This window comes from Stenella coeruleoalba, assembly GCF_951394435.1.
Source record: "Stenella coeruleoalba genome assembly, chromosome: X".
NCBI classification, from domain to species: Eukaryota; Metazoa; Chordata; class Mammalia; order Artiodactyla; family Delphinidae; genus Stenella; species Stenella coeruleoalba.
Genome location: NC_137152.1, coordinates 8,523,942 through 8,551,142, shown reverse-complemented (window position 1 = coordinate 8,551,142; position 27,201 = coordinate 8,523,942). Strand labels below are relative to the sequence as shown.

At 44.7% G+C, this 27,201-nt stretch overlaps 2 protein-coding genes across 4 annotated transcripts in view; one reads left to right on the top strand and one right to left on the bottom strand.

Annotated features, from left to right (window-relative positions):
• Positions 1-633: 633 nt before the first annotated feature.
• Positions 634-10,933, bottom strand: HCCS (holocytochrome c synthase). Its single transcript, XM_079910905.1, has 7 exons — positions 10,837-10,933; positions 9,900-10,034; positions 6,665-6,816; positions 5,697-5,845; positions 4,851-4,970; positions 2,742-2,828; positions 634-2,128 (listed from the first exon to the last, which is right to left on the bottom strand). The coding sequence occupies exons 2-7, from the start codon at positions 10,000-10,002 to the stop codon at positions 1,930-1,932; spliced, it is 810 nt and encodes a 269-aa protein (XP_079767031.1). The 5' UTR covers positions 10,003-10,034; positions 10,837-10,933; the 3' UTR covers positions 634-1,929.
• Positions 10,934-11,193: 260 nt separating this feature from the next.
• Positions 11,194-27,201, top strand: part of MID1 (midline 1) — a 654,655-nt gene continuing 638,647 nt past the window's right edge. For all 3 annotated transcript variants that reach the window (XM_079911574.1, XM_079911575.1, XM_079911571.1), the window contains exon 1: positions 11,194-11,405. The gene's annotated coding sequence lies outside the window, so the exon portion shown is untranslated. The remainder of the gene's footprint in view (positions 11,406-27,201) is intronic.

The window sequence follows — 27,201 nt, the reverse complement described above, 5'->3', positions numbered from 1 at the left end:
CAAGATCTTATTCCTTATCATGGCTGAACACTAGTCATCTCCCTCACGTTTTCTTTATCCACTAGGCATACTGCTGCATTTTCATCTGCAGCCCCAGTTTAAACCCTCACCTCGTTTGCTAATCCTTAGCCTTAGATGCAGTAGTTTGTTCTGATTCTGAAGAGTCTACGACTGAAGACTTAGTTTAAAACCCTGGAGAATATCCAAACTGATTTCAAGTTATAAATGAAATCCCCTATCAGAGCAGAGAAGTATTGATCCCTGGATACAATCAAGTATAATTTGGACACCAAGCAGCTCTCATATCCAGGATTCTAGTCTTCTCTCGGAGTGGAGTAATGGTGTACAAACATGATCTTGTCATCAGGTTCACCTGACAGTTTACTTCAGAGGTGGTTTTTCTCAAGAAATACTAGAACCCTATAAAAGGGGTGATTCCCTGCCTGCGGCTCAATTTTCAGTTTCCAGTTACAATACGTGGTTTCTCATAATAATGCCTTAACCTATGCTTACTCAATGACACTTAGGACCAAAACACATGCCAACAGTAATTATTTTCCTCAGATTAGAAATAGTTCATCTGTCTGATGAAATAAGTGTAAAGTTACTCTTAAAAGATTTTCAAAACCTGTTAACTATCAGCTTTATTTTCTTTGAAAACACACAAGTATTTTGAAATGTAGAAGAGTTTAGGGTTGTTGGATTTTTAAAACTCCACACAAAAGAGACACAACAAATGAAATTCATACCAAATGGATCACTCCAAACTGCTAAGTCCATCTACTAATTTAACACTACAGCACTCAAATGAAAGGAGTTCATATTATTAATACTTTAAAAAAAAACCCAAAACAACCACCAACAGTCATCTGTAACATGCTGCTGTGAGTTGAACAACCAGTGTATGGATTTTACTGGTATAAAGAATTTCAATGGCAAACTTAGAGCTCCCTTAAAAAAACAAATGTGAACGGAGACAGTGAGTTGGTGCAACCATTCTACATCTGGGAAAAACATTCTCCTTGTGAATTCTAACAACAGTGGACAAAATATAATCGTGTTTTAGAGTGGGACTGTCCCCAGCACTGCGACTTCAGCCAGACCTTCATGGTTCAGATGAGGCCAAGCAGAGAAGGGCTTCAGGCAGGGGAAGGAATGGGACTCAAGGGTGGGATTAAGTTGTCAAATGCCAGTACAGTGAGGCCCGCTTGCGGGGGGCGGGCACAGGTACATATCAGAACAATTGGAATTAAAACAAAAATATTTAAAAAGTTAAAACATATACTCCAATGCACGTGCATCATCAAGTCATGGGGGAGCTGAAATTATTCTAGATCAAGGTCCAGTGTGAAAAAGTCACAGAAGCGAAGATGTGCAGAGCCAGACACACTTCAGTCTGGCTGAGCGCATTTCCAGTGTGTGACCGCATTTCCCTCAGGGCTCACTACTGGATCGCAGGGACTTTAGAAATGTTGGTGACTTTTTAAAAAGCGTAACAGAACACTTTTAATTGAAACACTGGACCAGGTCAGAGCTCCTGAGCATCCCATGGGCTTTCAGATCTACGTGTCAGTATGTAAGAGAAAACAGGGAGGAAAAAAGCAGCTCTCTTCATATTTTAAGCAAAGGTCTTTCTCGGAGGTTGTTCAGACTTTTCTAGATTAAATACACAGGCAATGCTACAGGGAGTGCTTCCCACTTCTCTAAATGGGAAGACGACTTAAAATGATGCAGTATCAACTGCAAGGTGGAAACAGAGCTCAGAAGAGCACGTGCAGAGTGCCCTCTGCTAAGTGACATGTAAGGTGTGATGACCCCCTTGACACTCCCATTATATCAGGAGTGCAATTCAGTTTGGGGAAAGTAGTTTAATGTATTGCTCAGAAAAAAAAAATAGTTTATATATTCCCATGTCTGACAAAGCAGTGGTTAGGAAGTCCAGCGCCACCAGGAGACCTTCACCCTGTCCCACACGGCCGAGAGCGAATCCAGAGCCGGCCGGACGTCCAAGATGGTGAACTGGTAGTCGTGGTTGACCTCGCCACCATCGTAGTAGTCAATGACGTATCTGACTTCTGTCCCGCAACGGTTGACGATCCAGTCGTGCCTGTCAAAAGGCAGCTCGTACCTGGAATGAAAACATGGCGGCGGGGGTTAAAACGCTGGTGGGGTGTTCAGCTCGGGTTTAGGCGGTGAGCAAGGCGGTGAGGCCGCGCGTGGGGAGGCCTGCTCTCGGAGTCCACGTCTAAGGGGAGGTGAGACTCGGAGGTCAGAACAGTCCACAGCGCTGAAGGCTGGTGGGGCTGGAGGGCCGGAGGAGCCCCGGTCAGAGGACAGCTTATCTGCTGCAAGGGAATAAGGTCAACGGCGGAAAGACGCCCAGGCCTGGGAGGTCAGCTGAGGTCCTGCAGAAATGCGGGTGTGAGCTGCAAATCCGACTACAAGAGGAGCGCTGACTGCACAGGCGGACAGAGATGGAGCGCGGGAGGAGGAGGGGACAGCTGCGAGAACACAGAAGATGGCTTGGTTCAATCCTGTAAGAATTAGACAGGAAGCAGCCCGCGGCGCCCTGAGCAATCCGCCCGCCAGCGGCCGCCCTGCGGGAGCGCAGGTCTACGGCTGGGCGCCGGTGACGTTTTGGAAGTTAGCACCACTGTTCTTCCACTGTCTGGTTTTGCTGCCAAGAGAAAGCAGACCCTGACCTGAGGAACAGAAAAGAACATGTCTGCACTGACACTCACCCCATCCAGGAACGAATTCTCGCCCTTGGTGAATACTCTTTCGCTTTCCCTCCAAACCGGATCAGTGATGGCCCACAAGGACACTCCCTAGAAATTCCCAAGGAAGAAAACTCTATTAAAATATTTTCTTTCCCTTGAAAAAGAGGGTGTTGCAGTTTCTCAATGATACACATTTTTCTGTAGGCATTTTACATAATACCACATTTACAGAGAAAGGTAACTTCGAAAAAATTCAAAGAAATAGCCCTATTCGTTAAAAAGTCTGTGCTGTGCTTCTGGATCAAGTACGTTTTACTCCCCGCCTTTCGCGCCATACATCTGCACTGCTCTTGGCAGGAGTGAGGAGACAGGGCCTCTCCACATGGGGCGGGGGACACTCTCAGGAAGGGAAGCGTGGGGCATCGGGCAGCGCGCTTCGCTTTCACGAGGAGCAGCTGGGGTGTTTTCAGATGAATATACGAAAATCCTATACTCTTCTCTCATTTGAAACCAATAAACAGCCTTCATGAGGAAGGAAAACTGCTGGCTGATTCCCTAGGAACTAATGTCATCAGTGTTGGAACCATCTCTTTAAGTAACTGCATACAAGCTGACGGAGGGCAAGGTTCTGCCTAGACAGTCCACTCAGCCTCTGGGCAGACCCTGGGCTTGGACGTCCCAGGTGCCCGCCGGCCCGCGCGCCGGCACTGGGGGGTCACGGTAGGCCTAGCACGAGGCACACGGCAGCGGCCCCTGTGGAGGGAGGGGGAGCTCCCGGAGGCCACCTGTCTGGGCAGCTGCTGTCATTGTTGAGACAGGTTTCGGCCTGGGCGGGTCTCTCTAATGAACTGGGAGGGAGCAAAGCACCCCGAGTGTGACGGGCCCCCAGGCGAGGACTAGCCGAGCTCCTTCCCTTCTCGGCTCTAACGACAGCACACTTTCAGCACAAGTGGCTGCAGACATTCGGAGCCCCCGTCACGAGCCAGCCAGGAGGATGACGCCTGCCTATCCCGGGGAACTGAGAGGGGAAGCGTGGCCAAGTGACACCCAGGGAGTGACTAATGAACTTCAGAGTCCAAGCATGAAAAAACAAACAGCACCTTAAAAATCATTACGTGGATTTTACCCAAGAAATTAATCACTCGCATTTTGCCATGAATTAAAAATATTAGCCACCGACCATGGTCAAATCTGGCTCCGTGGAGACTCCAGCCTCCGCCCCACGCTTCTCCGGGGGAGCCCTCAAACCGCCATCATTCTGGAAATGCTAAGTTTGGGCCTCACCCCAGACTGACTGAATCACAAACCCTAGGGGTGAGGCCCAGCGCTCGGTATTTTAACAAACCCGCAGGTGATGCTGATGCAGCTACGGCATGAGGACCGCGGCCCTGAAGAGACTGATGGCCCATCGCCACTAGCTCACAACTGCATTTGGTTAGTCTCCCTGAGAAAAAGGGCCGTGTGCAAAGATGCCTCTTGATGTCTGCTCCTAATGGGGAGTCAATAAACGCTGCTGAGTGAACAAACAAAACTGGTTTTCCCAGCTCCCTGTGGGCAGAGAGCATTTTAGAATCTCCCAACCCCCATGCTCTGCTTGCAGTGGACTCTGACACTCCTGTTGAGAGCTGCCGTCTACGGCCCCTCCCCTTGAATCTGGGCAGGCGGTCATCAAAGGAGAGGCAGCTTCCCTGCCGCTTTCTGGAACTCTAGCTCTGGGAACCCAGCCACCATGGTGTGAAGAAGCCAAAGCAGCCACATTTAGAGGCCACGGGCAAGTGTCCCGGCCGACAGCTGGTATCACTTACCAGAAGATGCCAGCCCACGGCTGTCAAAGCCACCCCTGACCCCTGGGTCTCGGTGGCTGAGACCCCATGCATCAGGGAGCAGAGACGAGCCATCCCTGCTCTGTCCCTTCTGTACTTGGGACTCACCAAACCCACGAGCATAATTAACTAGTTGCCATTTCACATGGCCGAGCGGGGTGGTCTGGAACAGGCCCACTACCTAAAATGTTTTATCAGAATAGCACATTGTTTGAATAAAATGCTTCTCTATTTCTTTTCATAGAAAGTGGCAATGACATTAGGAAGATGCCGGAAGGATGTTTTTTAAGACTTCAAACAGACTTACGTAGCGTGAAGGGCTTCCCACTTCAAAATTTCCTTCCAGGCCTGCTCATTGTTCTGGTTGTGAATTCTAATGATATTATACATGTCTTTCTGACTAATATCCTCATCCTTCCATGTCCACCTAGGAAAGAACATTTTGGTAAAACTTGACAAATATTACTGAGAATGCCATGTATTCATTTCATTGAGTCACCAAAAATCAGATTTACCCAGATATCAAGGATCCATCTATTTTTAAGGTGACACTTTTTCAATTGGCATCACGGATTCCCTACCTTTCCCAAGTATTTTATATAGTAGTGTTACCTTTTTTTTTTTTAAACTATTACTGGCTATGATGGGTTAATTTTACGATGAGATTAACATTTAAATGGGCAGAGAGTGCCCAGATCTAATAGCTGAAGGCTGAAACAGAACAAAGAGGCTGAGCCTCTGCCAGTAAAAGGGAATTCCTTCTGCCCACCTGCTTTCCAACAGGGACATCGGTTTTTTTCCTGCCTTAGGACTTGAACTGAAACATCGGCCCTCCTGTGTCTCCAGCCTGCCGAGCAGATTGTAGGACTTCTCAGCCTTCATAACTGTGAGTCAATTCCTTATCACTAATCTCTCTATATGTATAGAAAGACATACACATCCTGTTAGGTCTGTTTCTCTGGAGAATCCTAATACATTGGCCTTGCACTTATATTCTGATGAGTCTGAAAAATCAGTTGATTATTATAAACATTTACTGTACGTCTGGGGGATTAAAAACCTCTTTCACATTTGATTCATCTAAGCATTAAATGTGAAAGACGTTAGATTCACGAGCAAATTTATACCCTCAGTAATGTGCTTACTCACTCACCCTTTCCTTAACATCGCATTCCAGAACATCTGTTCGGAAGGATAAACCCACTTTTTATCTGAATCTGCCCTCGGAATAGATGACTCCTGTCTCACAGTAGATAGTGCAAACGGCTGATCGGGGGCTGGCGTCTGATTAGGTGGTGGCATCTAAATAAAATAAGTGGGTTTTTTAAAAAAAGGTTAGAGATATAAAGTTGAAACAATATAATGAACTACTTCCTAGAAAGCAAGGCATCACGAACACAGCACAGGTTCCCTATTAGACCAGCGACATCAAAGTTGCAGACTCTCAGGTCATCTGGCTGTTTCTCCTCGTTGTTTTGAGTTCTCATAAATGGTAAATGCACGCTGTACTTAAAAATTTGGTCTCTTTCTCCTCAAGGATTAAAAAGTAAAAACTAATACCATGATGGGCAGGAACTGCTACAAATTCCTGGAAGAGAGAAGGTGGGGCTCTGTATATACATGTGTGTTTGTATGTGTGTATTTATAGACAGACAGACAGCAGCACACCACTGCTGTCTCGACGGCATTCCACTGCTGGCTGCCACGTGACACTGCACCACCCTTGTCACTGCCGTACAGGCTGGCACCCAGGTGTGCCTTAAGAGGCGCCCCAATCTTGCAGCGTGCCTACGAGGTTTCCCCAGACCACGAACACCTCCGAATTCTAGCTGTGCTCCTAACTGAATTTCCTGCCCTCCTAAAACTCTATCCCAAAAGGCAATGTCCTCTGGCCTGGCTTATTCCTGGTCAGCCCACTCTGGGGCTTCGGGATGGCCCTTTGCTTTCTCAGGTGCTCTCTGAAACTACACTTAGTGACACATTCTAGATTTTCACTGTGGATGGAATATCAGACTTCTCTGTTTTCAAAGGACAGAAGAATCAATCCTAGCAGTTTGTCTTGGAGTCTGTAAAAGCATCTCTGCATAAAAACTTTAGGAAGAGGGGCCGGGCGCGGATTACCAGGTTAGAAGGATCTAGGTTCTCCTTATTCTCAGCCATCGCGCCGGTGACGGGACACTGCACGTACTCGTACGCGCGTTCTTGGTGCGCAGGCACAGAGTCCGTTTTGCTCCCACAGGTTGGGTCAGATGGCTCGGCACGCACTGCACTGCCTGAAATAGTTGAAGGGTAAAAACAGTGTCACCACAAAGGCAGGACATCTGCCTCTCTCATCCTGGGCCCAAAGAGCTGAATGTTTGACTAATGACCCACCAGCACAGGCAAAGCCAGGTTGCTACTGTTCACAGCTGCCAGGAGTTAAGCTAGTCAACATTCTAACATCCTAAAGACCAGCAAAAGGTTCGATAAATTTACCTGCCCCTTGAAAGAGAAAGGGGTACCCATTGGCTTACTGTGTCATTCCCCTAGTAAAAATAAACCCCAAAGCCTCAGCATTTGCAAGAGAAGCTACTGCCCACACCAGGGTTTTAGTAAGGGGTGGAAGGTAGCTGCTGTGAGCTGCTACAGAGGAACCTCCGTGGGGCCGGGGGCCACATGTGACTGGGTCTCCCTGATTTTCTGTTCCCAAATTCCAGACAAGATCCAACCCCAACCGGGACACAGGAGGCCAGGCTTTCATTACTGAGGCCTTCTCTCAGGGACTGGGGACAGGAGATAAAAAATGAGCAGAGGAGCCTTCAGAAAGGCTACTGGAGAAAAGAATGCCACTCTGCTTGTGCGTTGCTCCAGGACTAAAACAGGGCACAGAAAATTAGCACTTGGCCGAGGTTCTATTCCCTGTCAGCAGATAGCAAGTTTATCAAGCAAGGGCACACATGAAAGAAAACGTTCCACAATCCACGTAGGATCCAGATGCCACTTAAGAGGAAAGCTCTCCAGCTGCAAGAACAGCAGCGGGCAGGGTAGTGAGTGCCCAAGGATCCTGGGTACTGTTGGAAGCGAGTGTGCGGACCCAGAAGGCGGTGTAGACTCAGGAGGTGGGGGGCAGGCATTGGGAGAGCTACGGCCCAGGAAGACAGCGCTTGTGTAAAGGAACCCTTATCTTAAGCAGCAGCAGTTGGCACCAGGAATACACTGAATGCTGGGTGCCCTACACGAAAAAAGATGTTTCCTTTCACTTCCTTTCCTCTGCTTCTCCTCCCAGACCCTCATTCCCTAGGACCCTGTACAGCTGTCTCCTGAGGGGTAGAGGGAGACTTGTTCCATCTCCTCTCCTCGCCACCATTCCAAGTGCCAATCTTCTCTGGGCCACTGGTCCCAGCTGGGTGTTGCAGAGAAAATCCTGTTTACATTTTTCGTATTATATAACCACTAGCCCCTTCGATCTCCTACAGATACCTACATTCTTTCCTAATGCAAATTCAGCTGACGGCTCTCCTGGATACACAGCGAATGAAATCAAACCGTACACAGGGCTCTGTGATTTCCTGGGGATGCTCAGAGCAGGCACACACCTGTTTCGTCCAAGTCTGCCTCCATTCTTTCCTGTATGAAGAAAGCCCAGAAGAGCACTGGACTGGTCCTTATCCAAGGTCCCAGAATTTTCACTGGCTTTGCCATTTACTAGCTGTGTGACTTGAAAGTTTCCTTAACTATAAAACAGGGGGAAAACCTACCATGCAGGATTATGAGGATGAGAATGTAAACTCCACTAGGCAAAGGATTTTTGTCTGTTTCGGACACTGCTGTTCTCTCAGTGCAAAAGCAAACGCACAAAACCCATCAGTGCCTGGCACAGAGTGGGCAGGGAGCAAATCCTTGCTGACTGACGGAGGGAATGAACAGCTATAACTGTTATATAAAAGCTGTAACTGTTATAACAAGGGAGTGTCAGCACTCAGTAAGCATGCAACACTGCTTCTTGCCCTCACGTCTTAAAACAAGAAGTCACACGTCAGGTGAATTCAGGCCATACTTTTACATGGACAATCTAAAGCGGAAGGTGGACCGATTAAAAATGAAAGCATTTCCATTCTCCCCTTTGCACTTAAAAAATGAACAGCAAGTCCATCATACAATGACTTTTTTTTTTAAGACGGACCATTTTTTTTCTTTTTGCTGTACGCGGGCCTCTCACTGCTGCGGCCTCTCCCGCCGCAGAGCACAGGCTCCGGATGCGCAGGCCCAGTGGCCACAGCCCACGGGCCCAGCCGCTCCGCGGCACATGGGACCCTCTCAGACCGGAGCACGAACCCGCGTCCCCCGCATCGGCAGGCGGACTCCCAACCACTGCGCCACCAGGGAAGCCCGATGTGGGCCATTTTTAAAGTCTTTATTGAATTTGTTACAATATTGCTTCTGTTTTATGTTTTGGTTTTTTTTTTTTTTTTTTTTTTTTTTGCAGTATGCGGGCCTCTCACTGTTGTGGCCTCTCCCGTTGTGGAGCATAGGCTCCGGACGCGCAGGCTCAGCGGCCATGGCTCACGGGCCCAGCCGCTCCGCGGCACGTGGGATCTTCCCGGACCGGGGCACGAACCCGTGTCCCCTGCATCGGCAGCCGGACTCTCAACCACTGCGCCACCAGGGAAGCCCTATGTTTTGGTTTTTTGGCCGCGAGGCATGTGGGATCTTAGCTCCCGACCAGGGATCAAACCCGCACCCCCTGCATTGGAAGGCGAAGTCTTAACCACTGGGACTGCCAGGGAAGTCCCGGCAATGCCTTAGTTTTACACAGAGAGTACTCCAACGGATGGAGGAGTAAAGCTGTCTTAGTAAAGAAAGACAGCGAGATCTAGACCAGGGTTTCTCAGCCTGGGCACTCTTGACATTTGGGGCCTGTTTTAAGGGCTGCACTGTGCATTGCAGGATGTTTAGCAGAACTCCTGGCTTCTACTCATTAGACACACCCTCTTCTCTCAGTTATGACAAAGCAAAAATGCCTCCAGGCGTTGCCAGGTGTCCTGCAGGGTGAGGGGGGGAGAACCGCTGAAGTAGACAATGGCAAACTCTGGGGGTGGGGGCTGATGTATGGGAAGAATCCCTACACTCTCATGCACTATCTCCATCATCACACTAACCCTGTGAAATATCGTTATTATATCCTCGGCTTACAGAGGATGGGTGGAGACTTAGAGAAGTAACTTGTCTACAGTCACATACTTGTAAGTAACAACCTAAGGAGTGAACCCAGGTCGCCTCACTCCCAGGCCTAGGCGCCTCACCAGCATGCTGTACTGTCTCCTGAGGATTCTTTTGAGAATTCTCGTTTTTATTTCCTAGACAAAGGGTAGATTACCTTTCATTTTCCCTTCATGCATTGGGCATCCCGAAGGCGGGGCTGCTGTCTGATGATCTGACGTCTGAACTGCAACATCAGGGGTAGATACAGACAAACCCATGGTTGGAATCGCAGTGTTGAATCCAAGCAAGTCTAAATTCACAGGTGCCAGAGCAAAGAGATAGATTAATGCTGATGCCTGGGCTCCAACTACTCCCTTAGTGTTTTTTGGGTTTTTTTTCCCCCGCTACGCGGGCCTCTCACTGTTGCGGCCTCTCCCGTTGCGGAGCACAGGCACCGGACGCGCAGGCTCAGCGGTCATGGCTCACGGGCCCAGCCGCTCCGCGGCATGTGGGATCTTCCCGAACCGGGGCACGAACCCGTGTCCCCTGCATCGGCAGGCGGACTCTCAAGCACTACGCCACCAAGGAAGCCCCCTTAGTGTTCTTAATCTGGCCAACGCTTGTTTCTCCTCCTCGTCACCCTTATGGAAATGTGCTGGGCAGGGACGCCACTTCGCCCTCCACTTCGCCCTCGAAGTGGAGCTTTAGCATATCACCCACTTTGGGAAATACTAGTGTGAAATCTACACCACCTTTGGGGACACGTTTCTAAGGGTGTGCGGATTTTGGCGGTGACGTGAGGAGGTCCCTGAGAAGTCATGTCACAGCGAGGGGGTGTAGGCCCGGGGTTGGGGAGAAGGGGGTTCTAGGTGGTGATCCGATGGGAGAAAGGAAGCCCACTGAGTCCAGATTAGACCCCCGGCCCTGGAGCTCAGCGAGGGTCTGGGAGTCTGGGAAGGGTATGGCGTAGAAAAAAAGATTAGAGGAAGGAAGAAAAGGACAGTAGAGGGCAAGGCGCGGCCAGAGTCTTCCTGGCACGGTCCCCGCGCGTGCTACCGTCGAATCCCAGGATCTCAGACCCCCACGGCCTCAGCCAGCCCGCCCCTCCGCACCTGACTCCGGTCCCGGGCTCCGGCCCCGCCTCTAACCGCCAACTCCGGCGCGGAGTGGCAGCGACCCGCCGGCACCTCCTTCCCCTCGCTCGGTCACCGCAGGTTGCCCCGGTCACTGCAGGCTCTCTTGCGCGCCGCTACTTCCTCTTCCGAAGGCGGAACTTCCGGGCGCGTGGAAGGCGGGCACGCGGGCTGAAAGGGAAGGGCTTCCGTCAATCACGAAGGAGCAGGCCCCGCCCTCTCCTTCCTCGGCCTATAAGTGCGAGTGTCCCTCCCCGGCCCCGCCCCTCCTGGCCAGAGCGGGCAGAGAGAAGCTTCGGCTGGACCGGAGACTTACCGTAGAGTGACGTTCTCTGCTGTAGCTGCTTTAGGCTGCGGAGGCGTTGCTTTGGAAGAGTTCGTTTTAAAATTTCTATCTTTTAAATTGTATCCCGTCAGTTTTAATTATAGTAATGACTCAAGAAACATCAGTAGGTGTGCAGAACTGTGGCCGACTCTGGAGATCTAAAAATGAACAAAACAAGGTCCCGGCTCCCCAGGCCTTCTTAACTGGGTGTGTGGATTTGAAGGTTTGTATTTTCACTTGCCTGTAACAGAAATTTAGCATTTTTTTTTCCTTCAGGAAGGCAGGCAACAAATCCTAGTAGTGTTAGCTATATGTGGCACTGACAGCACTCACAGAGAAATAATGTCACATATGATGGTTATTTCTGTCTCAAAATACTATTCATCACTACTTTGAAATTAAAGTAAGTTTATCTTGTTTTTTAAAGTGTTAATAAGAAGCATATGTCTTTCTGTATCACCGTAGTGGATCTGTGAAGTCTCTTTCCAGGAATCGCCCTCTGCCTAAGAGAACTGCTTCAAGCAAAATCACATTCCCTCTCTGGGGACAGGTTGCTGCCTCTGAGTCGTCTCTGCAAGGGTACCTAAGCCCAGGCCCCTAGCCTCAAGCGCGACAACTCAGAAGGGCCATCCCAGCTTCAGAGCTGCTCCTAGGGTCAGCTGAGGCTTCCACTGTGACTGCATCACAGTTCCATTTCTCCTTTTGCCCTGTCTTTCTATCACTCTCTCGAAGCTGTTCATGAGAACCTTTTTTTTTTAAGATGTTGGGGGTAGGAGTTTATTAATTAATTTATTTATTTTTGCTGTGTTGGGTCTTCGTTTCTGTGCGAGGGCTTTCTCTAGTTGTGGCAAGCGGGGGCCACTCTTCATTGCGGTGCGCGGGCCTCTCACTGTCGCGGCCTCTCTTGTTGCGGAGCACAGGCTCCAGACGCGCAGGCTCAGTAGTTGTGGCTCACGGGCCTAGTTGCTCCGCGGCATGTGGGATCCTCCCAGACCAGGGCTCGAACCCGTGTCCCCTGCATCGGCAGGCAGATTCTCAACCACTGCGCCACCAGGGAAGCCCCATGAGAACATTTGTATGCACAAATCTTGTGGAGTCTCAGCCTTTTTAATACGTGTAATTGTTATTTAGGTTTGGTGAGGCCGGCAGATTGGGAAACAACTACCATTAAAAAGGTAGTTTATTATACTCACAGATCCCAAGAGATGGAGGACACACCACACCGTGGGGCGCCACACATGGAGGCGCTGGGGTTGATCACGAGGCAGGAGGAGAGAGGGGGACTGTGGGCATGAGCCTTTATTATGGTTTCCATAAGAAGGGATGGGCAAAGCAGGGCAAGCAGGTTTAGAATTGGCTAATTGGAATAATTTCAGCAGGCTCTGGAGCATAGGGGCTGTCCCCAGTTGTTTGGTACCTGGCCCTGGGGTGATAAGGGCAGGTGGATAGTGGCCCCGAGTGTGACATCCCAGAAAGGGAGGTGATTGGGGGGTGTGAGCTTAGATGCTGAAGTCGGGGAACTGACCAGCCTCTAGCCAGAGCGTCAAAACTGGATCAAGACAGCATTAAAAAAAACTCTGTTACATTGGTGTATATTTCCTGGGGGAACCTAGCCTAATCTGTTTTTTAAAATATGTTGATAACTATATTTCAACGTACAGTAGACCCTAGAACAACAGGGGCTTGAACTGCACATGTCCACTTGTATGCAGGGTTGTTTGTTTTTTTTTCCCCCCCAGTAAATACTACAGTACTACACCATCTGGGATTGGTTGAACCGCGGATATGGAGGGTTGCCTATGGACGTGAGCTTCTTCGAATTTGGGGATCCGTGGTGGGTTCTGGAGCCAGGCCCCCTCGGATACTGAGGAGCGACTGTAATTGGTTTCTTTTGTAATTTCTTGTATTTTATTTTATGCATGTAAAAATATTATTCTGAGAAGATACAGACTTCACCAGATTCCAAAGGGTCACATGGCACCAAAAGGGCAAAAGCCTTTGGTAATTGAAGAGACAGGCATGCAAACAAGTAACAATATTTACATGTCAGTATATGTATGTGCAGACTATTCCTGGCCAAAAAGGAAGAAGTGACTATTGTGAGGATGATGTGCAGGAAGTGGGTGGAAGGGAAAGTGTAAGTAACAAGAATGCTTTATAGAGAAGGAGCTGCTAACGTCGCGTGTTACAGGAAGAGTGGTAGGTGGGTGAGAAGACTGGCAGGACACCTTCGACCCCAATTTCCACTCTCTGAATTGTTTTGTCTTGTTTGTCCCTCCACATTCCAGGTAACACGCTAACACCAACATGCACACACAAACACATCCCTCCCGTCTGCCAATAGTTATAAACAATTTTGGATAAATCACGGTTTAGTATTTATGTTATTATGACTCTAAAAATATTCGTAATGACCAATGATGAAATTTTTTCTTGTATAACTTTTCCACTAGAATTTAATACTTGCCTTGTTTTTCCCCTTTGTGTAGTTTTAAATGATTACCCATCAGCATTGTAAATCTCCTCTCAATGCATTCAAATATATCAACTACTCTTTATGTTTCCTTTTTTGGTTTTTTTTTCCCTTGGGTCCTCACTCTTGAATAAACACCTCACCTCTGTCACTGCCCAGTTCTAGACTGTTTGGAAATGACTTCTGCCCATTGTCTTCCTGGGACTTGCTGTCAACCTTTTCCTGCCCTGTGCTGGATCTCTGGTTTTTGGATACCGTGTATTCTTCTTTGCATTGTTTTGGGAGCACATCAGTTTTTGAGGTCTGGAAAATCAAAAAATGTCCGTTTTACCCTCCCACTTGACTGCTAGCTTGGATATATAATTCTAGGTTTAGAGACATTTCTTTCAGAATTGTTAAGTGATTGCTTCATCATCTTCTAGTTCCCACTGTTGGTGTTGAGAAATCAGATGTCATTTCTTTTTTTTCTTCCTCAATATTTTTAACATCGTCTCTTTCTTCCAGTGGCCTGAAAAGATGTGCCTTGATATAGACCTCTTTGCTTTCACTGGCTTGGCACCTGAAGGGACCATTCATTCTGGATACTGATATCCTTCATGTTAGGGATATTATCTTATATTATTAATTTTCTTAATAACTTGCTCCCCTCCTCTTTCTTCATTCTCTCTTTTAAGTAACTTCTATTACTCATATGTCGGATTCCCAGACTGGCAGTCTCATTTTCTATCAGTTTTTCATTTTGTTTTATTTTTTAGGATATTTTAAAAATTTCCCATCCATTTTATTAGGTTTATTTCTGCTCATGTATGAAGTTTCCAAGACATGTATGTATTTATTTTTATGTGTATGTGTGCATTTGTGTGTGTGTATATGTGTGTGAGTATGTGCATGTGTGAGTATGTGTACACGCACATATACAAGGCAGTGTATACGGGTTTGCCAATCCATGGTAATGTGATATGAACTGCTGCTGTCAGACCCAGGGTTTAGCAGAGAGGAAAAAATTGAATCTCTTTTAGAGTTACAAACAGAATTTATGACTGGTCCTGGTAAAATTAGTCTCCTTTCCAAACCTGCAATTACTTACGTTTACAGTGTTGCTTTTGTTCTCAGAGCTCTCACAATTCCTCATCCCTTGCACAATTCTCATTTCCCATAATTCCATTTCTCCTATAATTCCCCATCTCTTCCACAATTCTCCATTCTCTCTCACAATTCTCTGTTCTCTGATAATATTCTGACCTCTTTCACAATTCCCCCATTTCTTCCCCAATTCCCCCCCAATTCTGTTTTTTCCCACAGTTCCCTGTGTCTCCCACATTTCTGTGTTCTTTCCCAGAATTCCCCATGCCTCCCACAATTCTTTATTCTTTCCCTCAATTCCCTGTCTCACTCACAATCTGTCTTTTCCCACAATTCTCTGCTTCTCCCATAATTCCTTTCCCACAGTTTTTGTGGTGGAGGGGTTGTTTTAATTGTTTTCTTAATTGAGATATAGTTGATGTATGTTATATTAGTTTCAGGTGTACAACATAATGATTTGATATATGTATATACTGGGAAATGATTACCACAATAAGTCTAGTTAAGATCCATGACACACTTAGTTACAAAATTTTGTCTTGTGATGAGAACTTTTAAGATCTACTCAACTAGTGACTTTCAAATATACAACACAGTACCATTAAGTACAGTTGCCATGCTGTATATGACATCCTGAGGACTTACTTATTTTATAACTGGAAGTTTGTATCTTTTGACCACCTTCACCTATTTCACCCCGCCCCCAACCCCCAGCCTCTGGCATCACTAATTTGTTCTCTGTATCTGTGAGTACATTTTTTTAAGATTCTACTATAAGTGAGATCACATGGTATTTGTCTTTCTCTGTCTGACTTCTTTCACTTAGTATAGAGCTCTCAACGTCTTTGCATGTTGTCACAAATGACAGGATTCCATTCTTTTTATGGCTGAGTAATATTCCACTGTATACAAATACCACATCTTCTTTATCCATTCATCCATTGATAGGCAGTTAGTTTGCTTCCATGTCTTGGCTATTGTAAATAATGTTTTAATGAACGTGGGGGTGTGTACATCTTTTCAAGCTAGTGTCTTCATTTCCTTTGGATAAATAACCAGAAGTGGAATTGCTGGATCATGTGGTAGTTCTATTTTTACTTTTTGAGGAAACTTCATGCTTTTTTCTTTAGTTGCTACATCAGTGTACATTTCCACCAACAGCACACGAGAGCTTCCTTGTCTCCACACGCTCATCCTCATTTCTTGTCTTTTTGACAGTAGTCATTCTAACAGGTGTGAAGTGATATCTCATCTGGGTTTATTTGCATTTCCCTGATGATTAGAGATTTTGAGCACATTTTTATGTACCTGTTGGCTATCTATATATCTTCTTTGGAAAAATATCTACTCAGTTCCTCTTCCTATTTTTTAGTTGGATTGTTTGTTTTTTGCTATTGAGTTCTTCATATATTTTGGATATTAATGCCTTATCAGATATATGATTTACAAATATTTTCTCCCCTTCAGTAGGTTTCCTTTTCATTTTGTTGATAGTTTCCTTTGCTGTGCAGAAGCTTTTGAGTCTGATGTAGTCCTACTTGTTTGTTTTTACTTTTGTTGCCAAATCCAAAAAATCATCTCCAAGACCAATGTCAAGGAGGTTACTGCCTTGTAAACTTGTAGGAGTTTTCTAGTAGGAGTTTTATGGTTTCAGGTCTTACTTTTAAGTTTTTAATCCATTTTGAGTTAATATTTGTGTATAGTGTATAATAGTGGTCCAGTTCAATTCTTTTGCATGTGGCTGTGCAGTTTCCCAACACCGTTTATTGAAGAGACTGTCCTTTCCCCATTGTGTATTCTTGGCTCCTTTATTGTAAATTATTTGGCCATGTATGCATGGATTTATTTCTGGACTCTCTATTCCATTCCATTGATCTATGTGTCTGTTTTTATGCCAATACCATACTGTTTTGATTATGGTAGGTTTGTAATATAGTTGAAATCAGACTCTGTAGTGCCTCCGGCTTTATTCTTTTTTCCCAAGACTGCTTTGGCTATATGGGGTCTTTTGTGGTTCCATACAAATTTTAGGATTGTTTGTTCTATTTCTGTGAAAACATGCCATTGGATTTTTTTTCTCTTTCTTTTTGGCCACACCACGTGGCATGCGGAACTTCCCCTACCAGGGATCGAACCTGTGCCCCCTGCAGTGGAAGCGTGGAGTCTTAACCACTGGACCGCCAGGGAAGTCTGAAATGCCATTGGAATTTTGATATGGATTGCATTGAATGTGTAGATTGCTTTGGGTTAGTATGATCATTTCAACAATATTAATCCTTCCAATCCATGAGCATAGAATATCCTTCCATTTATTTGTGTTTTCTTTGATTTCTTTAATAAAAATCATATATTCGGTTGGCCAAAAAGTTCGTTCAGTTTTTCTGTAACATCTTACAGCAAAACCCGAATGAACTTTTTGGTCAACCAGTTTTCAATGTTCAGGTCTTTCAACTTCCTGGGGACTTTATTCCTAGGTATTTTATTCTTTATGTTGCAGTTGTGAATGGTAATGTTTTCTTAATTTCTTTTGCTGCTAGTTCATTATTAGTTTATGGAAATGCAAGTGATTCCCACAATTCCCTGTCTCATGCACAATTCTCTTTTCTTTCCCACAGTTCTGTGTCACTCCCACAATTCCACATGGATTCCACAATTCTCTGTTTTATCCCAGAGTTCTCCATCTCTCCCATAATTCCACATGTCTCCTATAATTCTCTATTCTCTCCCACAATTCCATGTCACTCCCACAATTCCACATGTCTCCCATAATTCTCCTTTCCCACAGGTCCTCTTGTCTCCCATAATTCTCTCTTTTTCCTACAGTTCTCTGTTTTTTCCCGTAATTCCCTGTCCCTCCCACAAATCCATGTGTCTCCCGTAATTCTCTGTTCTTTCCCATTATTCCCTCACTCCCAGAATTCCTCCTGTCCCCCACAATTCTCTCTTCTTTCCCAGAATTCCCACTGTCTCCAACAATTCTCTATTCTTTCCCACAATTCTCCACTCTCCCTCAATTCTGTTTCCTAAATTTCCTGTCTTTCTCATAATTCTTTATTCTCTTTTGCAGTACCCCATTACCTCTCACAGTTTTTGCTCTTCCATCATACTCTGTTCACTCCCACAATTCTCTACTTTCTCTCCATTCTCTCCCGTAATTCTTTGGTCTTTCCCATAGTTCCCCTTGTCTCCCACAATTCTCTATTCTCTCCTACAATTCCCTGTCACTCCCACAGTTCCACGTTCTCCCACAATTCCCTGTCACTCCCATAGTTCCATGTGTCTCCCACAATTCTCTATTCTCTCCCACAATTCCCTGTCATTCCCACAGTTCCATGTTCTCCCACAATTCCCTGTCACTCCCATAGATCCATGTGTCTCCCACAATCCTCTGTTCTTTCCCACAATTCTCCATTTCTCCCACAGTTCTTTTTTTGTCCCCTGTTACCTCATTATTTATGACAATTTTTCTCGCATAAAACGTATTTTCTCTCACAACTGTCTATTTTTTCCTTGTCATGGTTCTTTCTCAGCGCCCCAATGCCTCCAACAATTCCCCTGTCACTTTCAAAATTGTCTGCACTCACTCAATTTCCTGTTTTTCCCATAATTGTCTACTCTGTACTGCAATTTTTCATCTCTCCCACAACTCCTTGTTTTTCCCACAATTCTCTGTTCTTAACCCCAATTCCCTGTCACTTCCAGAATTCCCAGTGTCTCCAACCATTCTCTATTCTTTCCCATAATTCTCCACTCTCACAATTCTGTTTCCTAAATTTCCTGTCTTTCTCATAATTCCTTACTCTCTTTTGCAGTACCCCATTATCTCTCACAGTTCTTGCTCCTCCATCATACTCTATTCACTCCCACAGTTCTCTATATTCTCTCAGTCCTCTCTTTTCCACAGTTCTCTGTCACTCCCACAATTCTCTCTCTCCCTCAATTCCGCCTGTCTCCCACAGTTCCCTTTTTCTCCCACAGTTCTCTGTTTTTTCCCACAATTCCCTGTCAGTCCCACAGTTCTATGTGCCTCCCATAATTCTCTGTTCTCTCACACAATTCCCTGTCAGTCCCACAGTTCTATGTGCCTCGCATAATTCTCTGTTCTCTCCCACAATTCCCTGTCACTCCCACAGTTCCATGTGTCTCCCACAATTTTCTATTCTCTCCCACAATTCCCTGTCACTCCCACAATTCCTTGTTTTTCCCACAATTCTCTTTTCTATCCTACAGTTCCCGTCTCCCACAATTCTCAGGTTTCCCGCATAATTCCACAGGTCTCCCACAATCCTCTCTTCTCTTCCACAATTCCCTGTCATTCCCACAATTCCATGTGTCTCCCATAATTGTTTTCCTACAATTCTTTGTTCTTTCACAGAATTCCTCATCTCCCACAGTTCTCTGTTCTTTCCCACAATTCTCCATTTCTCCCACAGTTTTTCTTCTCTCCCATATTACCACATTTATCACAATTGTTTCTTCTCCCATAACACTCTATTCTCTCCCACAGTTATTTATTCTCTCTCACAATTGTATGCTTTTCCCTTCTCACAATTTCCTTTTCTCTCATAAGGTCCCAGTGCCTCCCACAGTTCCTGTCACTTTCACAATTCTCTGCATTCACTGAATTTCCTTATTTTTCCACAATTGTCTACTCTGTCCCACAGTTCTCTCTTTCCCACAATTCTTTGTTTTTTCCCATAATTCTTAATCTCTCCCACAATTCTCTGTTTTATCCCAGAATTCCCTTTGTCTCCCCCAATTCTCAGTTTTTTTTTTTTTTAACATCTTTATTGGGGTATAATTGCTCCACAATGGTGTGTTAGTTTCTGCTTTATAACAAAGCGAATCAGTCACACATAAACATATGTTCCCATATGTCTTCCCCCTTGCGTCTCCCTACCTTCCACCCTCCCTATCCCACCCCTCCAGGCCGCCACAAAGCACCGAGCCAATATCCCTGTGCCATGCGGCTGCTTCCCACTAGCTATCTACCTTACTATATTTGTTAGTGTGTATATGTCCATGACTCTCTCGCCCTGTCACAGCTCACCCTTCCCCCTCCCCATAACCTCAAGTCCGTTCTCTAGGAGGTCTGCATCTTTATTCCTGCCTTACCCCTAGGTTCTTCATGACATTTTTTTTCTTAAATTCCATATATATGTGTTAGCATATGGTATTTGTCTTTTTCTTTCTGACTTACTTCACTCTGTATGACAGACTCTAGGTCTATCCACCTCATTACAAATAGCTCAATTTCGTTACTTTTTATGGCTGAGTAATATTCCATTGTATATGTGCCACATCTTCTTTATCCATTCATCCGATGATGGGCACTTAGGTTGTTTCCATCTCCGGGCTATTGTAAATAGAGCTGCAGTGAACATTTTGGTACATGACTCTTTTTGAATTTTGGTTTTCTCAGGGTATATGCCCAGTAGTGGGATTGCTGGGTCATATGGTAGTTCTATTTGTAGTTTTTTAAGGAACCTCCATACTGTTCTCCATAGTGGCTGAACCAATTCACATTCCCACCAGCAGTGCAAGAGCGTTCCCTTTTCTCCACACCCTCTCCAGCATTTATTGTTTCTAGATTTTTTGGTGATGGCCATTCTGACTGGTGTGAGATGATATCTCATTGTAGTTTTGATTTGCATTTCTCTAATGATTAATGATGTTGAGCATTCTTTCATGTGTTTGTTGGCAGTCTGTATATCTTCTTTGGAGAAATGTCTATTTAGGTCTTCTGCCCATTTTTGGATTGGGTTGTTTGTTTTTTTGTTATTGAGCTGCATGAGCTGCTTGTAAATTTTGGAGATTAATCCTTTGTCGGTTGCTTCATTTGCAAATATTTTCTCCCATTCTGAGGGTTGTCTTTTGGTCTTGTTTATGGTTTCCTTTGCTGTGCAAAAGCTTTAAAGTTTCATTAGGTCCCATTTGTTTATTTTTGTTTTTATTTCCATTACTCTAGGAGGTGGGTCAGAAAGGATCTTGCTGTAATTTATGTCATAGAGTGTTCTGCCTATGTTTTCCTCTAAGAGTTTGATAGTTTCTGGCCTTACATTTAGGTCTTTAATCCATTTTGAGCTTATTTTTGTGTATGGTGTTAGGGAGTGATCTAATCTCATACTTTTACATGTACCTGTCCAGTTTTCCCAGCACCACTTATTGAAGAGGCTGTCCTTTCTCCACTGTACATTCCTGCCACCTTTATCAAAGATAAGGTGTCCATATGTGCGTGGGTTTATCTCTGGGCTTTCTATCCTGTTCCATTGATCTATCTTTCTGTTTTTGTGCCAGTACCATACCGTCTTGATAAATGTAGCTTTGTAGTATAGTCTGAAGTCAGGGAGCCTGATTCCTCCAGTTCCTTTTTTTGTTCTCAAGATTGCTTTGGCTATTCGGGGTCTTTTGTGTTTCCATACAAATTGCAAAATTTTTTGTTCTAGTTCTGTGAAAAATGCCAGTGGTAGTTTGATAGGGATTGCATTGAATCTATAGATTGCTTTGGGTAGTAGAGTCATTTTCACAATGTTGATTCTTCCAATCCAAGAACATGATATATCTCTCCATCTATTTGTATCATCTTTAATTTCTTTCATCAGTGTCTTATAATTTTCTGCATACAGTCTTTTGTCTCCTTAGGTAGGTTTATTCCTAGATATTTTATTCTTTTTGTTGCAATGGTAAATGGGAGTGTTTTCTTGATTTCACTTTCAGATTTTTCATCATTAGTGTATAGGAATGCCAGAGATTTCTGTGCATTAATTTTGTATCCTGCCACTTTACCAAATTCATTGATTAGCTCTAGTAGTTTTCTGGTAGCATCTTTAGGATTCTCTATGTATAGGATCATGTCATCTGCAAACAGTGACAGCTTTACTTCTTCTTTTCCGATTTGGATTCCTTTTATTTCCTTTTCTTCTCTGATTGCTGTGGCTAAAACTTCCAAAACTATGTTGAATAAAAGTGGTGAGTGGGCAACCTTGTCTTGTTCCTGATCTTAATGGAAATGCTTTCAGTTTTTCACCATTGAGGATGATGTTTGCTGTGGGCTTGTCATATATGGCCTTTATTATGTTGAGGAAAGTTCCCTCTATGCCTACTTTCTGCAGGGTTTTTATCATAAATGGGTGTTGAATTTTGTCAAAAGCTTTCTCTGCATCTATTGAGATGATCATATGGTTTTTCTCCTTCAATTTGTTAATATGGTTTATCACATTGATAGATTTGCGTCTATCGAAGAATCCTTGCATTCCTGGAATAAATCCCACTTGATCATGGTGTATGATCCTTTTAATGTGCTGTTGGATTCTGTTTGCTAGTATTTTGTTGAGGATTTTTGCATCTATGTTCATCAGTGATATTGGCCTGTAGTTTTCTTTCTTTGTGACATCCTTGTCTGGTTTTGGTATCAAGGTGATGGTGGCCTCGTAGAATGAGTTTGGGAGTGTTGCTCCCTCTGCTGTATTTTGGAAGAGTTTGAGAAGGATAGGTGTTAGCTCTTCTCTAAATGTTTGATACAATTCGCCTGTGAAGCCATCTGGTCCTGGGCTTTTGTTTGTTGAAAGATTTTTAATCACAGTTTCAATTTCAGTGCTTGTGATTGGTCTGTTCATATTTTCTATTTCTTCCTGATTCAGTCTTGGCAGGTTGTGCATTTCTAAGAATTTGTCCATTTCTTCCAGGTTGTCCATTTTATTGGCATAGAGTTGCTTGTAGTAATCTCTCATGATCTTTTTTATTTCTGCAGTGTCAGTTGTTACCTCTTCTTTTTCATTTCTAATTCTATTGATTTGAGTCTTCTCCCTTTTTTTCTTGATGAGTCTGGCTAATGGTTTATCAATTTTGTTTATCTTCTCAAAGAACCAGCTTTTAGTTTTATTGATCTTTGCTATTGTTTCCTTCATTTCTTTTTCATTTATTTCTGATCTGATTTTTATGATTTCTTTCCTTCTGCTAGCTTTGGGGTTTTTTTGTTCTTCTTTCTCTAATTGCTTTAGGTGCAAGGTTAGGTTGTTTATTCGAGATGTTTCCTGCTTCTTAAGGTGGGCTTGTATTGCTATAAACTTCCCCCTTAGAACTGCTTTTGCTGCATCCCATAGGTTTTGGGTCGTTGTGTCTCCATTGTCATTTGTTTCTAGGTATTTTTTGATTTCCTCTTTGATTTCTTCAGTGATCACTTCATTATTAAGTAGTGTATTGTTTAGCCTCCATGTGTTTGTATTTTTTACAGATCTTTTCCTGTAATTGATATCTAGTCTCATGGCGTTGTGGTCAGAAAAGATACTTGATACAGTTTCAATTTTCTTAAATTTACCAAGGCTTGATTTGTGACCCAAGATATGATCTATCCTGGAGAATGTTCCATGAGCACTTGAGAAAAATGTGTATTCTGTTGTTTTTGGATGGAGTGTCCTATAAATATCAATTAAGTCCATCTTGTTTAATGTATCATTTAAAGCTTGTGTTTCCTTATTTATTTTCATTTTGGATGATCTGTCCATGGGTGAAAGTGGGGTGTTTAAGTCCCCTACTATGAATGTGTTACTGTCGATTTCCCCTTTTATGGCTGTTAGTATTTGCCTTATGTATTGAGGTGCTCCTATGTTGGGTGCATAAATATTTATAATTGTTATATCTTCTTCTTGGATCGATCCCTTGATCATTATGTAGTGTCCTTCTTTGTCTCTTTTAATAGTCCTTATTTTGAAGTCTATTTTGTCTGATATGAGAATTGCTACTCCAGCTTTCTTTTGGTTTCCATTTGCATGGAATATCTTTTTCCATCCCCTTACTTTCAGTCTGTATGTGTCTCTAGGTCTGAAGTGGGTCTCTTGTAGACAGCATATATAAGGGTCTTGTTTTTGTATCCATTCAGCTAATCTGTGTCTTTTGGTGGGAGCATTTAGTCCATTTACATTTAAGGTAATTATCGATATGTATGTTCCTATTCCCATTTTCTAAATTGTTCTGGGTTCGTTATTATAGGTCTTTTCCTTCTCTTGTGTTTCTTGCCTAGAGAAGATCCTTTAGCATTTGTTGTAAAGCTGGTTTGGTGGTGCTGAACTCTCTCAGCTTTTGCTTGTCTGTAAAGGTTTTAATTTCTCCATCAAATCTGAATGAGATCCTTGCTGGGTAGAGTAGTCTTGGCTGCAGGTTTTTCTCCTTCATCACTTTCAGTATGTCCTGCCACTCCCTTCTGGCTTGTAGGGTTTCTGCTGAGAGATCAGCTGTTAACCTTATGGGGATTCCCTTATGTGTTATTTGTTGTTTTTCCCTTGCTGCTTTTAATATGCTTTCTTTGTATTTAATTTTTGACAGTTTGATTAATATGTGTCTTGGCGTATTTCTCCTTGGATTTATCCTGTATGGGACTCTCTGTGCTTCCTGGACTTGATTAACTATTTCCTTTCCCATATTAGGGAAGTTTTCGACTATAATCTCTTCAAATATTTTCTCAGTCCCTTTCTTTTTCTCTTCTTCTTTTGGAACCCCTATAATGCGAATGTTGGTGCGTTTAATGTTGTCCCAGAGGTCTCTGAGACTGTCCTCAGTTCTTCTCATTCTTTTTTCTTTATTCTGCTCTGCAGTACTTATTTCCACTATTTTATCTTCCAGGTCACTTATCCGTTCTTCTGCCTCAGTTATTCTGCTACTTATCCCATCTAGAGTACTTTTAATTTCATTTATTGTGTTGTTCATCGTTGCTTGTTTCATCTTTATTTCTTCTAGGTCCTTGTTAACTGTTTCTTGCATTTTTTCTATTCTATTTCCAAGATTTTGGATCATCCTTACTATCATTATTCTGAATTCTTTTTCAGGTAGACTGGCTATTTCCTCTTCATTTGTTAGGTCTGGTGCATTTTTATCTTGCTCCTTTATTTGCTGTGTGTTTTTCTGTCTTCTCATTTTGCTTATCTTACTGTGTTTGGGGTCTCCTTTTTGCAGACTGCAGGTTCGTAGTTCCCGCTGTTTTTGATGTCTGTCTCCAGTGGCTAAGGTTGGTTCAGTGGGTTGTGTAGGCTTCCTGGTGGAGGGGACTAGTGCCTGTGTTGTGGTGGATGAGGCTGGATCTTGTCCCCCTAGTGGGCAGGTTCACGTCTGGTGGTGTGTTTTGGGGTGTCTGTGGCCTTATTATGATTTTAGGCAGCCTCTCTGTTAATGGGTGGGGTTGTGTTCCTGTCTTGCTAGTTGTTTGGCATAGGTTGTCCAGCACTGTGGCTTGCTGGTCGTTGAGTGAAGCTGGGTGCTGGTGTTAAGATGGAGGTCTCTGGTAGATTTTGCCATTTGATATTATGTGGAGCTGGGAGGTCTCTTGTTGACCAGTGTCCTGAAGTTGGCTCTCCTACCTCAGAGGCAGAGCCCTGACTCCTGGCTGGAGCACCAAGAGCCTTTCATCCACACGGCTCAGAATAAAAGGGAGAAGAAGTAGAGGGAATTAGTAAAAGTATGCGGAAAGAAAGAAGGAAAGGAGGGAAGGAAGGAAGGAAGGAAGGAAGGAAGAAAGAAAGAAAGAAAGAAGCAAAGAAGGAAAGAAGGCAAGAAGGAAAGAAAGGAGGGAGGGAGGGAGGGAGGAAGGAAGGAAGGAGGGAAAGAAGGAAAAAAGACAGAAAGAAAGAAGATACAGTAAAAATAAAATAAAGTATAATAAAGTTATTGAATTAAAAAATTCTTATTTAGAAAAAAAAAGGGACGGATAGAACCTTAGGACAAATGTTGGAAGCAAAGCTATACAGACAAAAGCTTACACAGAAGCATACACATACACCCTCACTAAAAGAGGTAAAGGGGGAAAAATCAAATCTTGCTGTCAGAGACCACCTCCTCAATTTGGGATGATTCGTTGTCTAAAGGAGGGAAGGAAGGAAGGAAAGAAAGAAAGAACGAAGGTAAAGTATAATAACGTTATTAAAATTAAAATTGATTATTAAGAAAAAAATTTTTAAAAAAAACCATGGACGGATAGAACCCTAGGACAAATGGTGGAAGCAAGACTATACAGACAAGATCTCACACAGAAGCATACACATACACATTCACAAAAAGAGGAAAAGGGAAAAAATCATAGATCTTGCTCCTAAAGTCCACTTCCTTAATTTGGGATGATTGGTTGTCTATTCATGTATTCCACAGCTGCAGGGTATATCAAGTTGATTGTGGAGCTTTAATCCGCTATTTCTGAGACTGCTGGGAGAGATTTCCCTTTCTCTTCTTTGTTCTCACAGCTCACAGGGGCTCAGCTTTGGATTTGGCCCTGCCTCTGCGTGTAGGTCGCTGGAGGGCGTCTGTTTTTTGCTCAGACAGGACGGGGTTAAAGGAGCTGCTGACTCGGGGGCTCTGGCGCACTCAGGCCGGAGGGGAGGGAGGGGCACGGCGTGCGGGGCGGGCCTGCGGCGGCAAAGTCCGGCGTGACTTTGCACCAGCCTGAGGCCCGCCGTGCGTTCTCCCGGGGAAGTTGTCCCTGGATCCCGGGAACCTGGCAGTGGCGGGCTGCACAGGCTCCGCGGAAGAGGGGTGTGGAGAGTGACCTGTGCTTGCACACAGGCCCCTTGGTGGCGGCAGCAGCAGCCTTAGCGTCTCCTGCCTGTCTCTGGGTCCGCGCTTTTAGCCGCAGCTCGCGCTCGTCTCTGGAGCTCCTTTAAGCAGCGCTCTTAAACCCCTCTCCTCACGCACCAGGAAACAAAGAGGGAAGAAAAAGTCTCTTGCCTCTTCGGCAGGTGCACTAACCCCTTCAGGCTATGTTCAAGCCGCCAACCCCAGTCCTCTCCCTGCGCTCCGTCGGAAACCGAAACCTGATCCTCGGAGCCTCAGCTCGCAGCCCCACCAGCCCCGGCGGGTGAGCAGACAAGCCTCTCGGGCTGGTGAGTGCCGGTCGGCACCGATCCTCTGTGCGGAATCTCCCCGCTTTGCCCTCCGCACCCGTTGCTGTGCACTCCTCCGCGGCTTCGAAGCTCCCCCCTCCGCCTCCCACAGTCTCCGCCCGCGAAGGGGCTTCCTAGTGTGTGGAAACTTTTCCTCCTTCACAGCTCCCTCCCACTGGTGCAGGTGCCTTCCCTATTCTTTTGTCTCTGTTTTTTCTTTTTTTCTTTTGCCCTACCCAGGTACGTGGGGAGTTTCTTGCCTTTTGGGAGGTCTGAGGTCTTCTGCCAGCGTTCAGTAGGTGTTCTGTAGGAGTTGTTCCACGTGCAGATGTATTTCTGGTGTATCTGTGGGGAGGAAGGTGACCTCCGCGTCTTACTCTTCCGCCATCTTCAAGGTCCCCTCCCAATTCTCAGTTTTGTCCCACAGTTCTCTACTCTGTCCCACAATCCCCCATGGCTCCCACAAATCTCTGTTCTATCCCAGAATTCCCTTTTCTCCCACAATTCCCCATCTCCCACAGTTCCTCTTGTCTCATTCAGATTTCTGTTTCTCTCTTAATTCTTTGTCTTTTCCACAATTCTGTGTTCTTTCCTAAAATTCT

What these genes read in the sequence shown, in the direction of transcription:
- HCCS (XM_079910905.1), bottom strand. Translation starts at nt 10,002, where the DNA reads ATGGGTTTGTCTGTATCTACCCCTGATGTTGCAGTTCAGACGTCAGAT. An exon ending in TGGGAAGCCCTTCACGCTAC is followed by an intron (nt 2,829 to 4,850) that starts GTAAGTCTGTTT and finishes GGGAATTTCTAG; the next exon opens with GGAGTGTCCTTGTGGGCCAT. An exon ending in AGAATTCGTTCCTGGATGGG is followed by an intron (nt 2,129 to 2,741) that starts GTGAGTGTCAGT and finishes TTTTCATTCCAG; the next exon opens with GTACGAGCTGCCTTTTGACA.